The following is a 26035-nucleotide window of genomic DNA, read 5'->3' as shown; positions in this document are numbered from 1 at the left end:
CCAACGGTGTGTCCGGTCCACGGCGTCATCCTTACTTGTGGGATATTCTCTTCCCCAACAGGAAATGGCAAAGAGCCAGCAAAGCTGGTCACATGATCCCTCCTAGGCTCCGCCTACCCCAGTCATTCGACCGACGTTAAGGAGGAATATTTGCATAGGAGAAACCATATGATACCGTGGTGACTGTAGTTAAAGAAAAAAAAATTATCAGACCTGATTAAAAAACCAGGGCGGGCCGTGGACCGGACACACCGTTGGAGAAAGTAATTTATCAGGTAAACATAAATTCTGTTTTCTCCAACATAGGTGTGTCCGGTCCACGGCGTCATCCTTACTTGTGGGAACCAATACCAAAGCTTTAGGACACGGATGAAGGGAGGGAGGAAATCAGGTCACCTAAATGGAAGGCACCACGGCTTGCAAAACCTTTCTCCCAAAAATAGCCTCAGAAGAAGCAAAAGTATCAAACTTGTAAAATTTGGTAAAAGAGTGCAGTGAAGACCAAGTCGCTGCCCTACATATCTGATCAACAGAAGCCTCGTTCTTGAAGGCCCATGTGGAAGCCACAGCCCTAGTGGAAGGAGCTGTGACCCTTTCAGGAGGCTGCCGTCCGGCAGTCTCGTAAGCCAATCTGATGATGCTTTTAATCCAAAAAGAGAGAGAGGTAGAAGTTGCTTTTTGACCTCTCCTTTTACCAGAATAAACAACAAACAAGGAAGATGTTTGTCTAAAATCCTTTGTAGCATCTAAATAGAATTTTAGAGCGCGAACAACATCCAAATTGTGCAACAAACGTTCCTTCTTCGAAACTGGTTTCGGACACAGAGAAGGCACGACTATCTCCTGGTTAATGTTTTTGTTAGAAACAACTTTTGGAAGAAAACCAGGTTAGTACGTAAAACCACCTTATCTGCATGGAACACCAGATAAGGAGGAGAACACTGCAGAGCAGATAATTCTGAAACTCTTCTAGCAGAAGAAATTGCAACCAAAAACAAAACTTTCCAAGATAATAACTTAATATCAACGGAATGTAAGGGTTCAAACGGAACCCCCTGAAGAACTGAAAGAACTAAGTTGAGACTCCAAGGAGGAGTCAAAGGTTTGTAAACAGGCTTGATTCTAACCAGAGCCTGAACAAAGGCTTGAACATCTGGCACAGCTGCCAGCTTTTTGTGAAGTAACACAGACAAGGCAGAAATCTGTCCCATCAAGGAACTTGCAGATAATCCTTTTTCCAATCCTTCTCGAAGGAAGGATAGACTCTTAGGAATCTTAACCTTGTCCCAAGGGAATCCTTTAGATTCACACCAACAGATATATTTTTTCCAAATTTTGTGGTAAATTTTTCTAGTTACAGGCTTTCTGGCCTGAACAAGAGTATCAATAACAGAATCTGAGAACCCTCGCTTTGATAAGATCAAGCGTTCAATCTCCAAGCAGTCAGCTGGAGTGGGACCAGATTCGGATGTTCGAACGGACCTTGAACAAGAAGGTCTCGTCTCAAAGGTAGCTTCCATGGTGGAGCCGATGACATATTCACCAGATCTGCATACCAAGTCCTGCGTGGCCACGCAGGAGCTATCAAGATCACCGACGCCCTCTCCTGATTGATCCTGGCTACCAGCCTGGGGATGAGAGGAAACGGCGGGAATACATAGGCTAGTTTGAAGGTCCAAGGTGCTACTAGTGCATCTACTAGAGTCGCCTTGGGATCCCTGGATCTGGACCCGTAGCAAGGAACCTTGAAGTTCTGACGAGAGACCATCAGATCCATGTCTGGAATGCCCCACAGTTGAGTGATTTGGGCAAAGATTTCCGGATGGAGTTCCCACTCCCCCGGATGCAATGTCTGACGACTCAGAAAATCCGCTTCCCAATTTTCCACTCCTGGGATGTGGATTGCAGACAGGTGGCAGGAGCGAGTCTCCGCCCATTGAATGATTCTGGTCACTTCTTCCATCGCCAGGGAACTCCTTGTTCCCCCCTGATGGTTGATGTACGCAACAGTCGTCATGTTGTCTGATTGAAACCGTATGAACTTGGCCCTCGCTAGCTGAGGCCAAGCCTTGAGAGCATTGAATATCGCTCTCAGTTCCAGAATATTTATCGGTAGAAGAGATTCTTCCCGAGACCAAAGACCCTGAGCTTTCAGGGATCCCCAGACCGCGCCCCAGCCCATCAGACTGGCGTCGGTCGTGACAATGACCCACTCTGGTCTGCGGGAGGTCACCCCTTGTGACAGGTTGTCCAGGGACAGCCACCAACGGAGTGAGTCTCTGGTCCTCTGATTTACTTGTATCTTCGGAGACAAGTCTGTATAGTCCCCATTCCACTGACTGAGCATACACAGTTGTAATGGTCTTAGATGAATGCGCGCAAAAGGAACTATGTCCATTGCCGCTACCATCAAACCTATCACTTCCATGCACTGCACTATGGAAGGAAGAGGAACGGAATGAAGTATCCGACAAGAGCTTAGAAGTTTTGTTTTTCTGGTCTCTGTCAGAAAAATCCTCATTTCTAAGGAGTCTATTATTGTTCCCAAGAAGGGAACTCTTGTCGACGGAGATAGAGAACTCTTTTCCACGTTCACTTTCCATCCGTGAGATCTGAGAAAGGCCAGGACTATGTCCGTGTGAGCCTTTGCTTGAGGAAGGGACGACGCTTGAATCAGAATGTCGTCCAAGTAAGGTACTACAGCAATGCCCCTTGGTCTTAGCACCGCCAGAAGGGACCCTAGTACCTTTGAGAAAATCCTTGGAGCAGTGGCTAATCCGAAAGGAAGCGCCACAAACTGGTAATGTTTGTCCAGGAATGCGAACCTTAGGAACCGATGATGTTCCTTGTGGACAGGAATATGTAGATACGCATCCTTTAAATCCACCGTGGTCAAGAATTGACCTTCCTGGATGGAAGGATTGTTTGAATGGTTTCCATTTTGGACGATGGAACCTTGAGAAACTTGTTTAGGATCTTGAGATCTAAGATTGGTCTGAACGTTCCCTCTTTTTTGGGAACTACGAACAGATTGGAGTAGAACCCCATCCCTCGTTCTCTTAATGGAACAGGATGAATCACTTCCAGAAGATAACCTTGGGAGACTATTTCTAGCGCCCAAGGATCCAGAACATCTCTTGCCCAAGCCTGAGTGAAGAGAGAGAGTCTGCCCCCCACCAAATCCGGTCCCGGATCGGGGGCCCGCATCTCATGCTGTCTTGGGAGCAGTGGCAGGTTTCTTGGCCTGCTTTCCTTTGTTCCAGCCTTGCATAGGTCTCCAGGCTGGATTGGCTTGAGAAGTATTACCCTCCTGCTTAGAGGACGTAGCACTTGGGGCTGGTCCGTTTCTGCGAAAGGGACGAAAATTAGGTTTATTTTTGGCCTTGAAAGACCTATCCTGAGGAAGGGCGTGGCCCTTGCCCCCAGTGATATCAGAGATAATCTCTTTCAAGTCAGGGCCAAACAGTGTTTTCCCCTTGAAAGGAATGTCAAGCAATTTGTTCTTGGAAGACGCATCCGCTGACCAAGATTTTAACCAAAGCGCTCTGCGCGCCACAATAGCAAACCCAGAATTTTTCGCCGCTAACCTAGCCAATTGCAAGGTGGCGTCTAGGGTGAAAGAATTAGCCAATTTAAGAGCACGAATTCTGTCCATAATCTCCTCATAAGAAGAAGAATTACTAATAATCGCCTTTTCTAGCTCATCGAACCAGAAACACGCGGCTGTAGTGACAGGGACCATGCATGCAATTGGTTGTAGAAGGTAACCTTGCTGAACAAACATCTTTTTTAGCAAACCTTCTAATTTTTTATCCATAGGATCTTGGAAAGCACAACTATCTTCTATGGGTATAGTGGCGCGCTTGTTTAGAGTAGAAACCGCCCCCTCGACCTTGGGGACTGTCTGCCATAAGTCCTTTCTGGGGTCGACTATAGGAAACAATTTTTTAAATATGGGGGAGGTACGAAAGGTATACCGGGCCTGTCCCATTCTTTATTAACAATGTACGCCACCCGCTTGGATATAGGAAAAGCTTCGGGGGGCCCCGGGGCCTCTAGGAACTTGTCCATTTTACATAGTGTTTCTGGAATGACCAGATAATCACAATCATCCAAATTGGATAACACCTCCTTAAGCAGAGCGCGGAGATGTTCCAACTTAAATTTAAAAGTAATCACATCAGGTTCAGCTTGTTGAGAAATTTTTCCTGAATCTGAAATTTCTCCCTCGGACAAAACCTCCCTGGCCCCCTCAGACTGGTGTAGGGGCCCTTCAGAAACAATATCATCAGCGTCCTCATGCTCTTCAGTATTTTCTAAAACAGAGCAGTCGCGCTTTCGCTGATAAGTGGGCATATTGGCTAAAATGTTTTTGATAGAATTATCCATTACAGCCGTTAATTGTTGCATAGTAAGGAGTATTGGCGCGCTAGATGTACTAGGGGCCTCCTGTATGGGCAAGACTGGTGTAGACGAAGGAGGGGATGATGCAGTACCATGCTTACTCCCCTCACTTGAGGAATCATCTTGGGCATCATTTTTACTAAATTTTTTATGACATAAATCACATCTATTTAAATGAGAAGGAACCTTGGCTTCCCCACAGTCAGAACACAATCTATCTGGTAGTTCAGACATGTTAAACAGGCATAAACTTGATAACAAAGCACAAAAAACGTTTTAAAATAAAACCGTTACTGTCACTTTAAATTTTAAACTGAACACACTTTATTACTGCAATTGCGAAAAAGTATGAAGGAATTGTTCAAAATTCACCAAAATTTCACCACAGTGTCTTAAAGCCTTAAAAGTATTGCACACCAAATTTGGAAGCTTTAACCCTTAAAATAACGGAACCGGAGCCGTTTTTATATTTAACCCCTTTACAGTCCCTGGAATCTGCTTTGCTGAGACCCAACCAAGCCCAAAGGGGAATACGATACCAAATGATGCCTTCAGAAAGACTTTTCTATGTATCAGAGCTCCACACACATGCAGCTGCATGCCATGCTGTTCTCAAAAACAAGTGCGCCATACCGGCGCGAAAATGAGGCTCTGACTATGATTAGGGAAAGCCCCTATAGAATAAAGTGTCTAAAAACAGAATTTATGTTTACCTGATAAATTACTTTCTCCAACGGTGTGTCCGGTCCACGGCGTCATCCTTACTTGTGGGATATTCTCTTCCCCAACAGGAAATGGCAAAGAGCCCAGCAAAGCTGGTCACATGATCCCTCCTAGGCTCCGCCTACCCCAGTCATTCGACCGACGTTAAGGAGGAATATTTGCATAGGAGAAACCATATGGTACCGTGGTGACTGTAGTTAAAGAAAATAAATTATCAGACCTGATTAAAAAACCAGGGCGGGCCGTGGACCGGACACACCGTTGGAGAAAGTAATTTATCAGGTAAACATAAATTCTGTTTTCTCCAACATAGGTGTGTCCGGTCCACGGCGTCATCCTTACTTGTGGGAACCAATACCAAAGCTTTAGGACACGGATGAAGGGAGGGAGCAAATCAGGTCACCTAAATGGAAGGCACCACGGCTTGCAAAACCTTTCTCCCAAAAATAGCCTCAGAAGAAGCAAAAGTATCAAACTTGTAAAATTTGGTAAAAGTGTGCAGTGAAGACCAAGTCGCTGCCCTACATATCTGATCAACAGAAGCCTCGTTCTTGAAGGCCCATGTGGAAGCCACAGCCCTAGTGGAATGAGCTGTGATTCTTTCGGGAGGCTGCCGTCCGGCAGTCTCGTAAGCCAATCTGATGATGCTTTTAATCCAAAAAGAGAGAGAGGTAGAAGTTGCTTTTTTACCTCTCCTTTTACCTGAATAAACAACAAACAAGGAAGATGTTTGTCTAAAATCCTTTGTAGCATCTAAATAGAATTTTAGAGCGCGAACAACATCCAAATTGTGCAACAAACGTTCCTTCTTTGAAACTGGTTTCGGACACAGAGAAGGTACGATAATCTCCTGGTTAATGTTTTTGTTAGAAACAACTTTTGGAAGAAAACCAGGTTTAGTACGTAAAACCACCTTATCTGCATGGAACACCAGATAAGGAGGAGAACACTGCAGAGCAGATAATTCTGAAACTCTTCTAGCAGAAGAAATTGCAACTAAAAACAAAACTTTCCAAGATAATAACTTAATATCAACGGAATGTAAGGGTTCAAACGGAACCCCCTGAAGAACTGAAAGAACTAAATTGAGACTCCAAGGAGGAGTCAAAGGTTTGTAAACAGGCTTGATTCTAACCAGAGCCTGAACAAAGGCTTGAACATCTGGCACAGCTGCCAGCTTTTTGTGAAGTAACACCGACAAGGCAGAAATCTGTCCCTTCAGGGAACTTGCAGATAATCCTTTTTCCAATCCTTCTTGAAGGAAGGATAGAATCCTAGGAATCTTAACCTTGTCCCAAGGGAATCCTTTAGATTCACACCAACAGTTAAACACTAAAAAACTCTAAGCCATCTCCGTGGAGATGTTGCCTGTACAACGGCAAAGAGAATGACTGGGGTAGGCGGAGCCTAGGAGGGATCATGTGACCAGCTTTGCTGGGCTCTTTGCCATTTCCTGTTGGGGAAGAGAATATCCCACAAGTAAGGATGACGCCGTGGACCGGACACACCTATGTTGGAGAAACAGTGCCTGCCGATATTATTTTACAAAAAATACCCAGATTAAATGATTCCTCAAGGCTAAATATGTGTAAATATGATCGATTTAGCCCAGAAAATGTCTACAGTCTTAATAAACCCTTGTGAAGCCCTTATTTACTGTCTGAATAAAAATGGCTTACCGGATCCCATAGGGAAAATGACAGCTTCCAGCATTACATCGTCTTGTTAGAATGTGTCATACCTCAAGCAGCAAAAGACTGCTCACTGTTCCCCCAACTGAAGTTAATTCCTCTCAACAGTCCTGTGTGGAACAGCCATGGATTTTAGTAACGGTTGCTAAAATCATTTTCCTCATACAAACAGAAATCTTCATCTCTTTTCTGTTTCAGAGTAAATAGTACATACCAGCACTATTTTAAAATAAACTCTTGATTGAATAATAAAAACTACAGTTAAACACTAAAAAACTCTAAGCCATCTCCGTGGAGATGTTGCCTGTACAACGGCAAAGAGAATGACTGGGGTAGGCGGAGCCTAGGAGGGATCATGTGACCAGCTTTGCTGGCTCTTTGCCATTTCCTGTTGGGGAAGAGAATATCCCACAAGTAAGGATGACGCCGTGGACCGGACACACCTATGTTGGAGAAAAATGAATTGATAAATAGCTGACGTGCAACATTTAGTGACATATCACAGAGGTAACTAAACAAGATCATTCACTATAATAAAAAGGAAAGGATTGAAAATAAAACCTTCAGTATGAAAATGTAAATAAAGGAGTATGCATCTTCTGTTGATGCAGCACGCGATGAAAATCCACTCAAGAGTAGACAGGACTGTACTAATTAGGTGAATTGCTAGATTAACTCTTAATTTTTTATTTATTTTTTTACCTCAGCTCAGATTTAAATGTGTTGCAATACTGTATATCAGGTCTTGAAAAAACTAGGGACAAGGGTGCCACCGGCTCCTAGAATTTTATCCATGGCTCCTAACTTTTTTACTTATTCTCCATATAGCTATATATTACTACTAATGACTGGCTCCTAAAGGTAGATTTTTACTTCTAAATATTCTTAGAGGCTCCTAAATGTTAAACAGATGTGTCAAACCCTAATGTATATGTTATTAAAGTATATGATTTAATGTATGTGCATTTAATACAACACTCACTTGTCACAGCTACATGTCTATTAGATTTTCCTTCATCTATAGTATCCATCACTTCTTCTGGACTACATACAAAACGTTCTGTACAACCCTTTAGAAGAGAAAAAAAAATAAACATTAAAAACAATGTCTACATCAAATGACTTGAACTCATATACATGAAATTATATAAACAAATCTAACACCCACCTTTACATATGGTACTCTGTTTTTGTCTTCGTGAACAGAGAGATTTGTTTTTGATACTAGAAAGAAAGAAAAAAAAAAAAAAAGGAAAAAGACCATGCCAGAATTAGTTAATTCAACTTGCAGTTTACAGAGTTCGAGCAGACAATATTTTGCATAAAGCAGTATAATTTTTGTATTAAGTGCACTTGAAATTTTTAGAGCACAGAATTAGCAATAAGAAGTCAAGGCTGGTTGTTGACATACTTCTGTATTTCTTACTCTCTCAAAAGCAACATTTTGTCTAAAAAAACAATGTAAACATTTTAGAATAAGGCAGTATCCCTCCAATAAGAGCAAAAATGCTGATATCTCAAATCCTCTTCAAAACTAGTTTCTGGTGGATACAATGAATTTAAAGGGACAATGCAATCAACTGTTAAGAGTTCAATGTATTCAAAGTTGCTCCTTCAAATGGGCTTGCTCTCTCCGCCACCTGCAACTGAGGGTGTATAATTTATATCTTCTGCTACCAAATTGTATACATAGCTTTTCCATAGCCAACAACAGCAACATTACAATTTTCTGTATAGGTGGCAGTTTCAATAGGCAAAAGCCGCTATTCAAATAACAAAAAGATGAAGGACCTATTTACAAACAATTTAATATGCTTGAGCATGTAAAATGGATCATTAGGAACACATTAAATGAGAGATAATATTGTACAATGTCCCTTTAACTTTAATTTTTTTCTAATTAAACATATTTGACATGGGAAACGTCTACCGAGACAATACCTACTTAAAAAGATACTCTGTAAAGACATATTAACTTAAAAAAACAAAATTTATGCTTACCTGATAAATTTCTTTCTTTTGCGATGTAGCGAGACAACGGTTTCATCCTTACTTGTGGGATATTATCCTTCCCTACAGGAAGTGGCAAAGAGAGCACCCACAGCAGAGCTGTCTCTATAGCTCCCCCCCTTAACTCCACCCCCCAGTCTTTCGACCGAAGGCTTAGGAAGAAAAAGGAGAAACTGTAAGGTGCAGAGGTGACTGAAGTTTTCAATAAAAAATACTATCTGTCTTGAATAGACAGGGCGGGCCGTGGACTCGGTACATCGCAAAAGAAAGAAATTTATCAGGTAAGCATAAATTTTGTTTTCTTTTGCAAGATGTACTGAGTCCACGGTTTCATCCTTACTTGTGGGATACCAATACCAAAGCTTTAGGACACAGATGAAGGGAGGGACAAGACAGGAACCTAAACGGAAGGCACCACTGCTTGCAGAACCTTTCTCCCAAAAATAGCCTCCGAAGAAGCAAAAGTATCAAACTTGTAAAATTTGGAAAAGGTATGAAGCGAAGACCAAGTCGCAGCCTTACAAATTTGTTCAACAGAAGCATCATTTTTAAAAGCCCATGTGGAAGCCACCGCTCTAGTAGAGTGAGCTGTAACCCTTTCGGGAGGCTGCTGTACAGCAGTCTCATATGCCAAACGGATGATGCTCTTCAGCCAAAAGGAAAGAGAGGTAGCCGTAGCCTTTTGACGTCTACGCTTTCCAGAATAGACAACAAACAAAGAAGATGTTTGACGGAGATCTTTGGTTGCTTGCAAATAAAACTTCAAAGCACGAACCACGTCCAAGTTGTGCAACAGACGTTCCTTCTTAGAAGAAGGATTAGGACATAGAGAAGGAACAACAATTTCCTGATTGATATTCCTGTTAGTAACAACCTTAGGAAGGAATCCAGGTTTGGTACGCAAAACCACCATTTATCAGCATGGAAAACAAGATAAGGCGAGTCGCATTGTAATGCAGATAGTTCAGAAACTCTTTGAGCTGAAGAGATAGCAACTAGAAACAGAACTTTCCAAGATAGAAGCTTAATATCTATGGAATGCATGGGTTCAAACGGAACCCCTTGAAGAACTTTAAGAACTAAATTCATGGCGGAACAACAGGTTTAAACACAGGCTTGATTCTAACTAAAGCCTGACAGAACGCCTGAACATCTGCCAGACGCTTGTGCAATAGAATAGAGCAGATATCTGTCCTTTTAAGGAACTAGCTGATAATCCCTTCTCCAATCCTTCTTAGAGAAAGGACAAAATCCTAGGAATCCTGATCTTCATGAGTAACCTTTGGATTTGCACCAATAAAGATATTTACGCCATATATTATGATAGACTTTCCTGGTGGCAGGCTTTCGAGCCTGAATCAAGGTATCTATGACCGACTCAGAGAAACCCCGCTTTGATAAAATCAAGCGTTCAATCTCCAAGCAGTCAGCCGCAGAGAAATTAGATTTGGATGCTTGAGCGGACCTTGAATCAAAAGGTCCTGTCTCAGCGGTAGAGTCCATGGTGGAAGAGAAGACATGTCCACCAGGTCTGCATACCAAGTCCTGCGAGGCCACGCAGTTGCTATCAAAATCACAGAAGCTCTCTCCTGTTTGTTTCTGGCAATCAGACACGGAAGGAGTGGGAATGGTGGAAACACATAAGCCAGGTTGAACGACCAGGGTACTGCTAGAGCATCTATCAGTACTGCCTGAGGATCCCTTGACCTGGACCCGTAACAAGGAAGTTTGGCGTTCTCACGAGATGCTATCAGATCCAATTCTGGTGTGCCCCATAGCTGAATCAGTTGATCAAACACCTCCGGATGGAGTTCCCACTCCCCCGGATGAAAAGTCTGACGACTTAGAAAATCCGCCTCCCAGTTCTCTACCCCTGGGATATAGATTGCTGATAGATGGCAAGAGTGAGTCTCTGCCCATCGGATTATTCTTGAAACTTCTATAATCGCTAGGGAACTCCTTGTTCCCCCCTGATGATTGATATAAGCCACAGTCGTGATGTTGTCCGACTGAAATCTGATGAATCTGGACGAAGCCAGCTGAGGCCATGCCTGAAGATCATTGAATATCGCCCTCAGTTCTAGAATATTTATCGGTAGGAGGGCCTTCTACTGAGTCCATAAACCCTGTGCTTTCAGGGAATTCCAGACTGCACCCCAGCCCAGTAGGCTGGCATCTGTCGTCACTATAACCCACGCTGGCCTGCGGAAACACATTCCCTGGGACAGGTGATCCTGTGACAACCACCAAAGAAGAGAATCTCTGGTCTTCTGATCCAGATTTATCTGAGGAGATAAATCTGCATAATCCCCATTCCACTGTCTGAGCATGCATAGTTGCAGTGGTCTGAGATGTAAGCGAACAAACGGAACTATGTCCATTGCCGCTACCATTAGACCGATAACCTCCATACACTGAGCCACTGACGGCCGAGGAATGGAATGAAGAGCTCGGCAGGTGACTAAATTTTTTTATTTCCTGACCTCCGTCAGAAATATTTTCATGTCCACGAGTCTATCAGAGTCCCTAGGAATGAAACTCTTGTGAGAGGAGAAAGAGAACTCTTTTTTTACGTTCACCTTCCACCCATGAGATCTTAGAAAGGCTAACACAACGTCCGTGTGAGACTTGGCTAGTTGGAAAGTCGACGCTTGAATTAAGATATCGTCTAGATAAGGCACCACTGCCTTAGGACCGCCAGAAGGGACCCTAGCACCTTTGTGAAAATTCTGGGAGCCGTGGCCAACCGGAAGGGAAGAGCCACAAATTGGTAATGCCTGTCCAGAAAGGCGAACCTGAGGAACTGATGATGATCTTTGTGAATAGGGATGTGTAGATACGCATCCTTTAAGTCCACGGTGGTCATATATTGACCCTCCTGGATCATTGGTAAAATAGTCCGAATGGTCTCCATCTTGAAGGATGGGACTCTGAGGAATTGGTTTAGGATCTTGAGATCTAAGATTGGTCTGAAGGTTCCCTCCTTTTTGGGAACCACAAACAGATTGGAGTAAAACCCTTGCCCTTGTTCTGCTTTCGGAACAGGGCGGGTCACTCCCATGGTATCTAGGTCTTCTACACAACTTAAGAACGCCTCTCTTTTTGTCTGGTTTGCAGACAATTGAGAAAGATGAAATCTCCCCCTCGGAGGAGAATCCTTGAAGTCTAGAAGGTATCCCAGGGTTACGATTTCTAATGCCCAGGAGTCCTGAACATCTCTTGCCCAAGCCTGAGCAAAGAGAGAAAGTCTGCCCCCTACTAGATCCGCTCCCGGATCGGGGGCTACCCCTTCATGCTGTCTTGGTGGCAGCAGCAGGCTTCTTGGCCTGTTTACCTTTGTTCCAAGCCTGGTTAGGTCTCCAGACTGACTTGGATTGAGCAAAGTTCCCCTCTTGCCTTGCAGCAGGGGAAGAGGAAGTGGGGCCACCTTTGAAGTTTCGAAAGGAACGAAAATTATTTTGTTTGGTCCTCATCTTATTTGTCTTATCCTGAGGGAGGGCATGACCTTTCCCTCCAGTGATATCTGAAATTATCTCTTTCAGTTCAGGCCCGAATAGGGTCTTACCCTTGAAAGGGATGGTCAAAAGCTTAGATTTTGATGACACATCAGCCGACCAGGACTTAAGCCATAACGCTCTACGCGCTAAAATGGCAAAACCTGAATTCTTTGCCGCTAATTTAGCCAGTTGAAAAGCGGCATTTGTAATGAAAGAATTAGCTAGTTTAAGAGCCCTAATTCTATCCAGAATATCATCTAGAGGGGTCTCCACCTGAAGAGCCTCTTCCAGAGCCTCGAACCAAAAGGAAGCTGCAGTGGGTACAGGAACAATGCATGCTATAGGTTGGAGAAGAAAACCCTGATGAACAAAAAATTTCTTCAGAAGACCCTCTAATTTTTTATCCATCGGATCTTTGAAAGCACAACTGTCCTCAATAGGTATAGTTGTACGCTTAGCTAGAGTAGAAAACATAATTTATGTAAGAACTTACCTGATAAATTCATTTCTTTCATATTGGCAAGAGTCCATGAGCTAGTGACATATGGGATATACAATCCTACCAGGAGGGGCAAAGTTTCCCAAACCTCAAAATGCCTATAAATACACCCCTCACCACACCCACAATTCAGTTTAACGAATAGCCAAGCAGTGGGGTGATAAAGAAAGGAGTAGAAAGCATCAACAAAGGAAATTTGGAAATAATTGTGCTTTATACAAAAAATCATAACCACCATAAAAAGGGTGGGCCTCATGGACTCTTGCCAATATGAAAGAAATGAATTTATCAGGTAAGTTCTTACATAAATTATGATTTCATTCATGTAATTGACAAGAGTCCATGAGCTAGTGACATATGGGATATCAATACCCAAGATGTGGAGTCTTCCACTCAAGAGTCACTAGAGAGGGAGGGAATAAAACAAAAAACAGCCATATTCCGCTGAGAAAATAATCCACAACCCAAAAATAAGTTATTTTCACTTTTGAAAGAAAAAAACTTAAATCAAAAAGCAGAAGAATCAAACTGAAACAGCTGCCTGAAGAACTTTTCTACCAAAAACTGCTTCCGAAGAAGCAAATACATCAAAATGGTAGACTTTAGTAAATGTATGCAAAGAGGACCAAGTGGCTGCTTTGCAAATCTGATCAACTGAAGCTTCATTCTTAAAAGCCCATGAAGTAGAGACTGATCTAGTAGAATGAGCTGTAATTCACTGAGGCGGGGTTTGACCCAACTCCAAATAAGCTTGATGAATCAAAAGTTTCAACCAAGAAGCCAAGGAAATAGCAGAAGCTTTCTGACCTTTCCTAGGACCAGAAAATAAAACAAATAGACTAGAAGTCTTCCTGAAATTTTTAGTAGCTTCCACATAATATTTCAAAGCTCTTACCACATCCAAAGAATGTAAGGATTTCTCCAAAGAATTCTTAGGATTAGGATATAAAGAAGGGACAACAATTTCTCTACTAATGTTGTTAGAATTCACAACCTTAGGTAAAAATTGAAAAGAAGTCCGCAAAACTGCCTTATCCTGATGAAAAATCAGAAAAGGAGACTCACAAGAAAGAGCAGATAGCTCAGAAACTCTTCTAGCAGAAGAGATAGCCAAAAGGAACAACACTTTCCAAGAAAGTAGTTTAATGTCCAAAGAATGCATAGGTTCAAATGGAGGAGCCTGTAAAGCCCTAAGAACCAAATTAACACTCCAAGGAGGAGAAATTGACTTAATGACAGGCTTAATACGAACTAAAGCCTGTACAAAACAGTGTATATCAGGAAGTATAGAAATTTTTCTGTGAAATAAAACAGAAAGAGCGGAGATTTGTCCTTTCAAGGAACTTGCAGACAAAACCTTATCCAAACCATCCTGAAGAAACTGCAAAATTCTAGGAATTCTAAAAGAATGCCAGGAAAAATTATGAGAAGAACACCATGAAATGTAAGTCTTCCAAACTCTATAATAAATCTTTCTAGAAACAGATTTACGAGCTTGTAACATAGTATTAATCACTGAATCAGAGAAACCTCTATGACTTAGAACTAAGCGTTCAATTTCCATACCTTCAAATTTAATGATTTGAGATCCTGATGGAAAAACGGACCTTGAGATAGTAGGTCCGGCCGTAACGGAAGTGGCCAAGGCGGGCAACTGGACACCCGAAACAGATCCGCATACCAAAACCTGTGTGGCCATGCTGGAGCCACCAGCAACACAAAAGACTGTTCCATGATGATTTTGGAAATCACTCTTGGAAGGAGAACTAGAGGCGGGAAGATGTAAGCAGGTTGATAACACCAAGGAAGTGTCAGCGCATCCACTGCTTCCGCCTGAACATCCCTGGACCTGGACAGGTATCTGGGAAGTTTCTTGTTTAGATGAGAGGCCATGAGATCTATCTCTGGAAGCCCCAACATCTGAACAATCTGAGAAAACACATCTGGATGGAGAGACCACTCCCCTGGATGTAAAGTCTGGCGGCTGAGATAGAAACATAGAAACATAGATATTGACGGCAGATAAGAGCCATAGGCCCAGCAAGTCTGCCCCACCTTACCTAACAGTATAAACTTATCTAGTTCGTAGGATAGCCCTATGCTTGTCCCATGCATTTTTAAAGTCCCCCACAGTGTTTGTTGCTACTACCTCTTGAGGAAGTTTATTCCATAAATCAATCACTCTTTCTGTAAAGAAGTGCTTCCTCAAATTACTCCTGAATCTACTACCCTTTAGCTTGAGCTCATGACCCCTTGTTCTTGAATTTTCCATTTTATGTAAAATACCCACAGCCTCAGTTTTACTAAACCCTTTAATGTACTTGAAAGTTGCTATCATATCACCTCTTTCCCTTCTCTCCTCTAAGCTATACATATTTAGGTCATTGAGCCTATCCTGGTAAGTTTTATTTTTTAGACCATGTACCATTTTGGTAGCCCTCCTTAATTGTCTACACCTGGGATATGCACCGCAGAGATTAGACAGGAGCTGGATTCCGCCCAAGCAAGTATCCGAGATACTTCTTTCATAGCTTGGGGACTGTGAGTCCCACCCTGATGATTGACATAAGCCACAGTTGTGATATTGTCTGTCTGAAAACAAATGAACGGTTCTCTCTTTAGTAGAGACCAGAACTGAAGAGCCCTGAGAATTGCACGGAGTTCTAAAATATTTATTGGTAATATCGCCTCTTGAGATTTCCAAACCCCTTGTGCTGTCAGAGACCCCCAACCTGAAAGACTCGCATCTGTTGTGATCACAGTCCAGGATGGGCGAACAAAAGAAGCCCCTTGAACCAAACGATGGTTATCTATCCACCATGTCAGAGAGTGTCGTACATTGGGATTCAAGCATATTAATTGTGATATCTTTGTATAATCCCTGCACCATTGATTCAGCATACAAAGCTGTAGAGGTCTCATGTGAAAACGAGCAAAGGGGATTGCGTCCGATGCTGCAGTCATGAGACCTAAAACTTCCATGCACATAGCCACTGAAGGGAATGACTGAGACTGAAGGAGCCGACATGCTGCGACCAATCTTAAACGTCTCTTGCCTGTTAGAGACAGTCATGGACACTGAATCTATCTGGAAGCCTAAAAAGGTGACCCTTGTCTGAGGAATCAAGAAACTTTTTGGTAAATTGATCCTCCAACCATGTTTCCGACTAGTTGATTCGTGTGAGATTCTGCAGTATGTAAAGACTGAGCTAGTACCAAGATATCGTCCAAATAAGGAAACACCGCAATACCCTGTTCTCTGATTACAGATAATAGGGCACCCAGAACCTTTGAAAAGATTCTTGGAGCTGTTGCTAGGCCAAATGGAAGAGCAACAAATTGGTAATGCTTGTCTAGAAAAGAGAATCTCAGAAACTGATAGTGTTCTGGATGAATCGGAATATGAAGGTATGCATCCTGCAAGTCTATTGTGGACATATAATGTCCTTGCTGAACAAAAGGCAGAATAGTCCTTATAGTCACCATCTTGAAAGTTGGTACTCTTACATAACGATTCAAAATTTTCAGATCCAGAACTGGTCTGAACAAATTTTCTTTATTTGGTACAATGAATAGGTTTGAATAAAACCCCAAACCTTGTTCCTGAGGAGGAACTGGCATGATTACCCCTGAAGACTCCAGGTCTGAAACACACTTCAGAAAAGCCTGAGCTTTTACTGGATTTACAGGAATGTGTGAGAGAAAAAATCTTCTCACAGGAGGTCTTACTTTGAATCCTATTCGATACCCTTGAGAGACAATGCTCTGAATCCAATGATTTTGGACAGATTTTATCCAAAAATCCTTGAAAAACCTTAATCTGCCCCCCTACCAGCTGAGCTGGAATGAGGGCCGCACCTTCATGCCGACTTAGGGGCAGACTTTGGTTTCCTAAATGGCTTGGATTTATTCCAATTTGAGGAAGGCTTCCAACTGGAAGCAGATTCCTTGGGAGGAGGATTGAGTTTTTGTTCCTTATTCTGACGAAAAGAACGAAAACGGTTAGAAGCCTTAGATTTACCCTTAGGTTTTTTATCCTGAGGCAAAAAAACTCCTTTTCCTCCAGTGATAGTTGAAATAATAGAATCCAACTGAGAACCAAATAAATTATTACCTTGGAAAGAAAGAGATAGTAATCTAGATTTAGATGTCATATCAGCATTCCAAGATTTAAGCCACATTGCTCTTCTAGCTAATACAGCTAAAGACATGGATCTAACATCAATTTTGATAATATCAAAAATGGCATCACAAATAAAATGATTAGCATGTTGCAGTAGGCGAACAATGCTAGATATGTCAGAATCCAATTCATGTTGCGCTAAATTTTCCAACCAGAAAGTTGATGCAGCCGCAACATCACCCAAAGAAATAGCAGGTCTGAGAAGATGACCTGAATATAAATAGGCCTTCCTTAGATAAGATTCAAGTTTCCTATCTAAAGGATCCTTAGAGGAAGTACTATCTTCCATAGGAATAATGGTACGTTTAGCAAGAGTAGAAATAGCCCCATCAACTTTGGGGATTTTTTCCCAAAACTCTATAGATTTTGCTGGTAAAGGATACAATCTCTTAAACCTTGAAGAAGGAATAAAGGAAGTACCTGGCTTATTCCATTCCCTAGAAATCATATCAGAAATAGCCTCAGGAATAGGAAAAACACCTGGAGAAACCACAGGAGGTTTAAAAACAGCATTTAAACGTTTATTAGACTGAACGTCAATAGGACTGGTTACCTCAATATCCAAAGTAATTAACACTTCTTTTAATAAAGAACGCATATACTCTATTTTAAATAAATAAGTAGATTTGTCAGTGTCAATATCTGAGGAAGGATCTTCTGTTTCAGATAGATCCTCATCAGAAGAGGATGAATTATTATGTTGTTGGTCATTTGAAATTTCCTCAGCTAAATGAGAAGTTTTAAAAGACCTTTTACGTTTATTAGAAGGTGGAAATGCAGACAAAGCCTTCATAATAGATTCAGAAACAAATTCTTTAAAATTTACAGGTATATCATGCACATTAGAAGTTGAAGGAACTGCAACTGGCAATGTACTATTACTGATAGAAACACTATCTGCATGTATAAGTTTATCATGACAACTATTACAAATGACATTCAGGGAATAATTTCTACAATTTTACAACAAATGCACTTAACTTTGGTAGAACCGATGTCAGGCAGCAATGTTCCAGCAGAAACTTCCGAGACAGGATCAGATTGCGACATCTTGCTCAATGTAAGAGAAAAAACAACATATAAAGCAAAATGATCTATTTCCTTAAATGACAGTTTCAGGAATGGGAAAAAATGCAAAAGCATAGGCCTCTTGATAGAAAAGAAAGCAGGAGGCAAACAACAACAATGGGGTATTGAAATAATGAAGAAAAATTGGCGCCAAGTATGACGCACAACGTAACGAAAACCTTTTTGGCACCAAAAATGACCGGAAATGACACTTGCGTCACTAATGACGCCGCCGTGTGAAAGGTCTCAACGTCACGTATGACGCCGGAAATTACTAAGTTGCGTCAAAAACGTAATTTCCTGCGGCAAAAAAGTTTGCGCCAAAAATGACGCAATAAAGTCTAACATTTGACGCACCCGCGGGCCTAATACCCGCAAATGCAAAAGTAGTCAATTTGAAAAAGACTAAATCCCAGGTAAGAAACAAATTTCTTAAAGTGTTTATATTCCCAAATATGAAACTGACAGTCTGCAGAAGGAAATACATGAACCTGACTCATGGCAAATATAAGTACAATACATATATTTAGAACTTTATATAATTTGCATAAAGTGCCAAACCATAGCTGAGAGTGTCTTAAGTAAATGAAAACATACTTACCAAAAGACACCCATCCACATATAGCAGATAGCCAAACCAGTACTAAAACAGTTCTTTAGTAGAGGTAATGGTAAATTGAGAGTATATCGTCAATCTGAAAAGGGAGGTAGGAGATGAATCTCTACGACCGATAACAGAGAACCCATGAAAAAGACCCCCGTTAGGGAAATCATCGTATTCAATAGGTGATACTCCCTTCACGTCCCTCTGACATTCGCTGTACTCAACGTAGAAATATTAGCACAAACTTACTTCACCACCTCCATAGGAGGCAAAGTTTGTAAAACTGAATTGTGGGTGTGGTTAGGGGTGTATTTATAGGCATTTTGAGGTTTGGGAAACTTTGCCCCTCCTGGTAGGATTGTATATCCCATATGTCACTAGCTCATGGACTCTTGCCAATTACATGAAAGAAATAGCTCCCTCCACCTTAGGGACCGTCTGCCACGAGTCCCGCATGGTTTCGGATATGGGAAATACCTGGTCTATCCCACTACTTAGTAACAATGTCCGAAATCCTCTTAGGGACTGGAAAAATATCAGTGTAGACAGGAACCTCTAAATATTTGTCCATTTTACACAATATCTCTGGAACTACAATAGGGTCACAATCATCCAGAGTCGCTAAAACCTCCCTGAGCAACAAGCGGAGGTGTTCTAGCTTAAATTTAAAGTCCGTCATATCTGAGTCTGTCTGAGGGAGCATCTTTCCTGAATCAGAAATCTCTCCCTCAGACAGCAAATCCCTCACCCCTAATTCAGAACATTGTGAGGGTACATCGGATACGGCTACTAAAGCGTCAGAAGGCTCAGCATTTGTTCATAACCCAGAGCTACTGCGCTTCCCTTGCAACCCAGGCAGTTTAGATAAAACCTCTGTGAGGGTAGAATTCATAACTGTGGCCATATCTTGCAAGGTGAAAGAATTAGACGCACTAGAGGTACTTGGCGTCACTTGTGCGGGCGTTACTGGTTGTGACACTTGGGGAAAACTAGATGGCATAACCTGATTTCCTTCTGTCTGAGAATCATACAGCGCCAAACTCTTATAAGTCAAAATATGCTGTTTGCAATTTATAGACATATCAGTACATGTGGGACACATTCTAAGAGGGGGTTCCACAATGGCTTCTAAACATATTGAACAAGGAGTTTCCTCAATGTCAGACATGTTGAACAGGCTAGTAATGAGACAAGCAAGCTTGGAAAACACTTTATTCAGTGAAAAAACAACAATTTTAAAAAACGGTACTGTGCCTTTAAGAGAAAAAAAAAAAGGCATACACGATCTGCAAAACTGCTTAAAAATGCATCAAACTTTTCGAATTTTTTACAGCAGATTCAATAAGCTTTAGTAAGATTGCACCACAAGCAAATGAAACCCTTAAATATGGAAACCGGATTGACAAAGTGCCAAAAAACGGAAAAACCCTGTCAGCACATTACCACAGCTCTGCTGTGGTGCCTACCTGCCCTTAGGGATTGGAAATGAGGGGTTAAAGCTTCGTTTTGGCCCAAAAAGTTCACTAGGACCCTCCGGTGTTGTAGCTTGCTGCTTGTCAAGAAAAAACAACTGCGCAAGTGAGGCGCAAAATTAGGCCCCGCTCATCTCACTCTATGTTTCTAAGGCCTCCCAAAAAAACACAAAGCGTTTTAACTAGTCATGTGGGGTCTAAAACCCCAAAAAAGCCATGTACCCTCAATAAAGTTGTCCCTCAAAAACTTATTAACAGAACTCCCAGTACACACAACCGTTTGTACATATCATTCAAACGGAGTGTCAACCATAATTTCAATTAGCCTTTATGCAAGCTTAGTAATGCCACTATAAGTCTAGGATTACTGCTTACTCTTACCCTTGTGGGGATACTGTCAGCCTTTCTGAAATATCACAGTCTCTCCAGAAAAAATTACTGAACATACCTTATTGCTGTATAGCATGAAAATTGTTACTCACACTGAAGTTTTCCTGTACTCCTCAGTCTCTGTGGGAACAGCAGTGGATCTTAGTTACAAATTCTAAGATCATCATCCTCCAGGCAGAAATCTTCATCCATCTCCTGCCTGAGAGTAAATAGTACACACCGGTACCATTTTAAAATAAACTCTTGCTTGGAGAAAATAAAAACAGTTTATCACTCTCTCTTTCACTTTACCCTTCCTGCTTAGAGCCGGCAAAGAGAATGACTGGGGGTGGAGTTAAGGGGGGAGCTATATAGACAGCTCTGCTGTGGGTGCTCTCTTTGCCACTTCCTGTAGGGAAGGATAATATCCCACAAGGATGAAACCGTGGACTCGGTACATCTTGCAAAAGAAAGCCTTTTTTATTTTTGCTTAAAGAGACAGTCTACCCAAGAATTTTTATCGTGTAAAAAGACAGATAACCCTTTATTACCCATTCCCCAGTTTTGCATAACCAACACTTATATTAATATACTTTTTACCTCTGGCTAAAATCTGCATAGGCTTTAGATACAAGGTAATCGCAATCAGTGCTGACTTAAAGGGACAGTATACTGTAAAATTGTTTTCCTCTTAAAGGGACACTGAACCAAATTGTTTTCTTTCGTGATTCAGATAGAGCATGCAATTTTAAGCAACTTTCTAATTTACTCCTATTATCAAAATGTTTTCATTCTCTTGGTATCTTTATTTGAAAAGCAGGAATGTAAGTTTAGAGGCCCATTTTTGGTGAACAACCTGAGTTCTTGCTGATTGATGGATAAATTCACCCACCAATAAATAAGTGCTGTCCAGGGTACTGAACTTTCAGCAGAAAAAGCAGTTACAATCATACAAACAGCCCAAAAAGTTAATAAAGGCTTCTCAAACACTGCCCTTAGCGATACAATAAAAAAGAACCCTTCAGCCAGATGAAATATCCCACAAATAAGGGAAGAATTAACCCCTTAGTCTCTCAACACATACTGAAGTCCAAAATTTATAAATGCAGAGATAAACTCCTGAAAGTGCAAGTATCCAATACCACGAAGACAAAAGCACTTACCTGCATATCCAGCTGCTGGACAGGAAGACAGCTTACAAGGTGTGAAAGGACACATACTCCTATCGGAGACGTGTAGAAAAAGTAAAATTTATGCTAACCTGATAAATTTGTTTCTTTTTAGACACAATGAGTCCAAAGATTTCATCCTTACTTGTGGGATTACGCCTCCAGGTCAGCAGGAGGCGGCAAAGAGCACCACAGCAGAGCTGTATATATAGCTCCTCCCTTCCCTCCCACTCCAGTCATTCGACCGAAGTTAGGAAGAGAAAGGAAAAGCCAAGGTGCAGAGGTGTCTGAAGTTTCACAAAAAATAGCCTGTCTCATAGAACAGGGCGGGCCGTGGACTCATCGTGTCTAAAAAGAAACAAATTTATCAGGTAAGCATAAATGTTCTTTTCTAAGACACAATGAGTCCACGGATTTCATCCTTACTTGTGGGATACAATACCAAAGCTAAAGTACACGGATGAAAATGGAGGGACAAGACAGGAAACCTAAACAGAAGGCACCACTGCTTGAAGAACCTTTCTCCCAAAAACAGCCGAAGCAAAGATATCAGATATCAAAGACCAAGTAGCAGCCTGGCAAATCTGCTCAACTGAAGCTTTATTTTTGAATGTTCATGAGGCAGCAACAACCCTGGTGGAATGAACCATAACCCTTTCAGGAGACTGCTGTCCAGTAATCTCAGATGCAAAAACGGATGATACTCTTCAACCAAAAGGAAAGAAGTAGCCATAGCTTTCTGAACCTTACGTTCTCTAGAAAAAAAGTCAAACAGAGAAGACAATTGACGAAAGTCCTTAGTCGATTGGAAACAAAAAAATTAAAAACACTGACTACGTCCAAAATGTGCAGAAGACGTTCCTTCTGAGAAGAAAGATTAGGACACAAGAAAGGAACAGTAATCTCCTAATAAATGTTTGTCACCAAAACAACCTTAGGAAGAAAACCAAGGTTAGTACAAACACCACCTTATCCAAAAGAAAAATAAGGTAAGGCAAATTATATTGTAATGCCGAAAGCTCAGACACTCATCAAGCAGAAGAATGGCAACAAGAATAAAATTTTCCAAGATAACAACGTAAATATTCATGGAATGTATAGGTTCAACAGAACCCCTTGAAGAACTTTAAGATCCAAATTCAAACTCCATGGAGGAGCAATTGGTTTAAAACACAGGCCTGACTCTAATCAGAGCCTGACAAAAGGCTTGAACATCTGGGACATCTGCCAGACGCTTGTGTAACAAAATAGATAAAACAGATATCTGACCCTTTAGGGAACTCACTGATAAACCCTTCTCCAATCCTTCTCTGAGAAAAGACAAAAATTCTGGGAATCCTAACTCTACTCCATGAGTAACCCTCAGATTCACACCAATAAAGATATTTATGCCCTATCTTATGGAAAATCTTCCGAGTTACAGGTCAACATGCCTGAATTAAGGCATCTATGACCGAATCAGAGAAACTTCGCTTGTATAGGATCAAGCGTCCAATCTCCAAGCAATCAGCTTCAGGGAAACTAGATTTTGGTGGAAGAAGGGACCCTGAATAAGAGATCCTTCCTCAACGGAAGAGTCCAAATTGCCGAGATGACATGTCCACCGGTTCTGCATACCAAATTCTGCGAGGCCACGCAGAAGCGAAAAGGATCATTGATGCCTCCTTCTATATAATTTGAACAAGCACCCGGGAAAGAAGCGCAAACGGGGGATATTCTAGGCTGAAGGACCAAAGAATTATCAAGGCAGCTATCAGCCCGGACTGGGGGCCCTAGACCTGGACCCGTATCCCAGAAGCCTGGCATTCTGACAAGATGCCATGAGATCCAACTCCAGCCGACCCCATTTGAAAATCAGGTTGGAGAATACTCCCGGATGGAGCTCCCACTCTCCCGGATGAAAAGTCTGTCTACTCAAAAACCCGTTTCCCAAGTGTCCACCCCTGGGATATGGACCGCTGACAGATAACAAGAATGTGCCTCCGCCCACTGGATAATGTTGGCTACCTCAGCCATCGTCAAGGAACATCTCGTTCCTCCCTGATGATTGATGTAAGATTATCGTCATATTGTCTGTCTGAAAACAGATGAAGCTGGACTGAAGCCAACTGAGGCCAGACCAGAAGAGCCTTGAAGCTCGCTCTCAGTTCCAGGAAGTCAATAAAAAGAACAGACTCCACCTGAGTCCACACACTGCTAAATCATGTTCCCTGGGATAGGTGATCCAGAGACAACCACCATAGAAGAAGTCCCTTGTCTCCTGACCCAGAGTTATTTGAGGAGACAAGACTACATAGTTTCCTTTCCATTGCCTGAGTATCCTTAACTGCATAGGACTGAAGTGGAATGAACAAACAGAATTTTAAGGTTCACAAGGCGCTGCTCATTTTATCAACCTTGGAAGGATGAAAGATTGAGTGGACTTCACCAGGGATTGAACCTGCAACCCTTGGGTTGTTACAGAGCTCAGCCACAGTGCCTAAGCATGCTAAGCTATCTGTCCGGCTATTGCCCATTGTCGTCACCATCAGCCCGATTACTTCTATGTACTGAGCTACTGAAGGCCAAGAAGTGGACTGAAGGACTAAACCAGTATTGATAGAACTTGATTTCCTGACCTCAGTCAGAAAAATCTTCATTGATATAGAATTTGTAATGATTCCCAAGAAAGCTACCCTTGTGCTTGGGACTAAGGAACACTTTTCCAAAGACACCTTCCACCCGTAAAATCACGGAAGTATAACTCCGTGTAAATCTTGCTTGCTGTAAGGATGACGCCTGGACTAGGATATCAGACAGATAGGGCGCCATTGCAATGCTCCGAAACTGAAGCACTGCCAACAGTGATCCCAGAGCCTCCATAAGAACTGGGAACTGTGACAAGACCAAAAGGAATGAACATCACATGAAGGCACTTGTCATTTAATCCACCGTTGTCAGAAATTGACTTTCTAGGATCAAGGGAGGAATGGAACAAATTAATAGTTTCCATCCTGAAGGACAGTACCCTTCTTAAAAAATGGTCTGAAGATTCTCCTTTTTTGAGAAGCACAACCCGATTGGTAACCCCAGATACTGTACCAGTATTAGAACTGAAACAACCACTCCCAGGTCTGAGAGATCTCCTACGCAGTGTAAGGACGTCTCTCCTTTTGTCTGATATCCAGACAATCTTGAAAGCAGAAACTGCCTCTGAGAGGAAAACATTAGAGCTCGAAACCAAACGTGAGCGAAAACGGAAAGTCAGCACTCTACAAGATCCAATCCCGGACCGGGGCATGTTCTCCATGCTGTCCTTGATTCAACAGCAGGCTATATGTTATTTTATTTATTTTTTTAAATTTTCGTCAAGCCAGGTCCCAACAATGTTTGCTCCTGGCAAGGAATCACCAAAATCTTAGATTTAGAACATATATCCGTAAAAAAAGGCTCTAACCATAAGGTCCCAAGAGCTCGAACAGAGCAACCTATGCTCCCAGTTTGATAACTGGAAGGGAAGAAATTGAAATAAAGAAATTACCCGATGAGAAAGCTTTATCCAGTCCTGGATGTTATCCAGGGAAGCTACTGACTAATAGCATTAGACAACGCAGCAAGCTAAAATGCCGCCACACTAGTGACGTTAGCAAAGTACACAGAAGGTTGCCATTGTAAACCCTGGTGTGTCCCATTACTACATTTTTTCCATAGGACTATCCTCTAAGGGTATAGAAGTTCTCGTAGTGAAGATTGAAACTACTCCTTGCCCCCTAGGGAATGCCGCCCAGCTTCCTTTACTGAGTCGGCCATGGGAAACAGTCTTGTAAATATAGGGAATGCCTAGGGTACCATTCCATCTGAAACTGAGATTATCAGTAACAGAGGAACCATTTAGAATAGCAATTCCTCTAGCAATGCTTTCACCTCGTGGAAAAATATAGAATGCATCATAACCCCGAGAGGAGTGTGAAGGAAAGCAGGGCACTGCATGTGGGCCATAAAATTTCTACGGAAACTGTAGGAACAAATTGTGGCCATTGTTAATAGACTCCCAAACAGCAATCGCCGTAGAGGGAGTAAATTCAAGAAAATAAAATAAAATTTGAATAAAAGTTAATAAATCTTTTCACATAGGAAACGATACTGTGCCCTTAAATCTGAAAAGAAACTATTCTTGTGTGTATTTGTTTCATCCTCAGTCACAAGGGATGAATTAACAAATAAACAGCTGAAATTCATTTATTATAATGTACACAAAACAAAACGTTACTGTCTCTTTAAATCATAAAGTAACTCATTTTTATGTGTTTTTGTACCATCCTACGTCACAAAGGATGAATTAACAAACAGCCGCAATTCTTTCAATA

The 26035-nt window shown here is 41.8% G+C and overlaps 1 protein-coding gene across 1 annotated transcript in view; it reads right to left on the bottom strand.

Annotated features, from left to right (window-relative positions):
• The window catches only part of KIF5B (kinesin family member 5B), a 346765-nt gene that overhangs the window by 171726 nt on the left and 149004 nt on the right, over nt 1-26035 (bottom strand). Inside the window, exons 6-7 of the mRNA XM_053713860.1 lie at nt 7987-8042; nt 7801-7888 (exon numbers count right to left, since the gene is read on the bottom strand). Of these exons, the coding sequence (XP_053569835.1) occupies nt 7801-7888; nt 7987-8042 (144 nt within the window). The remainder of the gene's footprint in view (nt 1-7800; nt 7889-7986; nt 8043-26035) is intronic.

Source organism: Bombina bombina, chromosome 5 (assembly GCF_027579735.1).
Source record: "Bombina bombina isolate aBomBom1 chromosome 5, aBomBom1.pri, whole genome shotgun sequence".
NCBI lineage: Eukaryota > Metazoa > Chordata > Amphibia > Anura > Bombinatoridae > Bombina > Bombina bombina.
The sequence above is the reverse complement of the archived record's forward strand: the minus strand, read 5'-3'. Positions and strand labels throughout refer to the sequence as shown.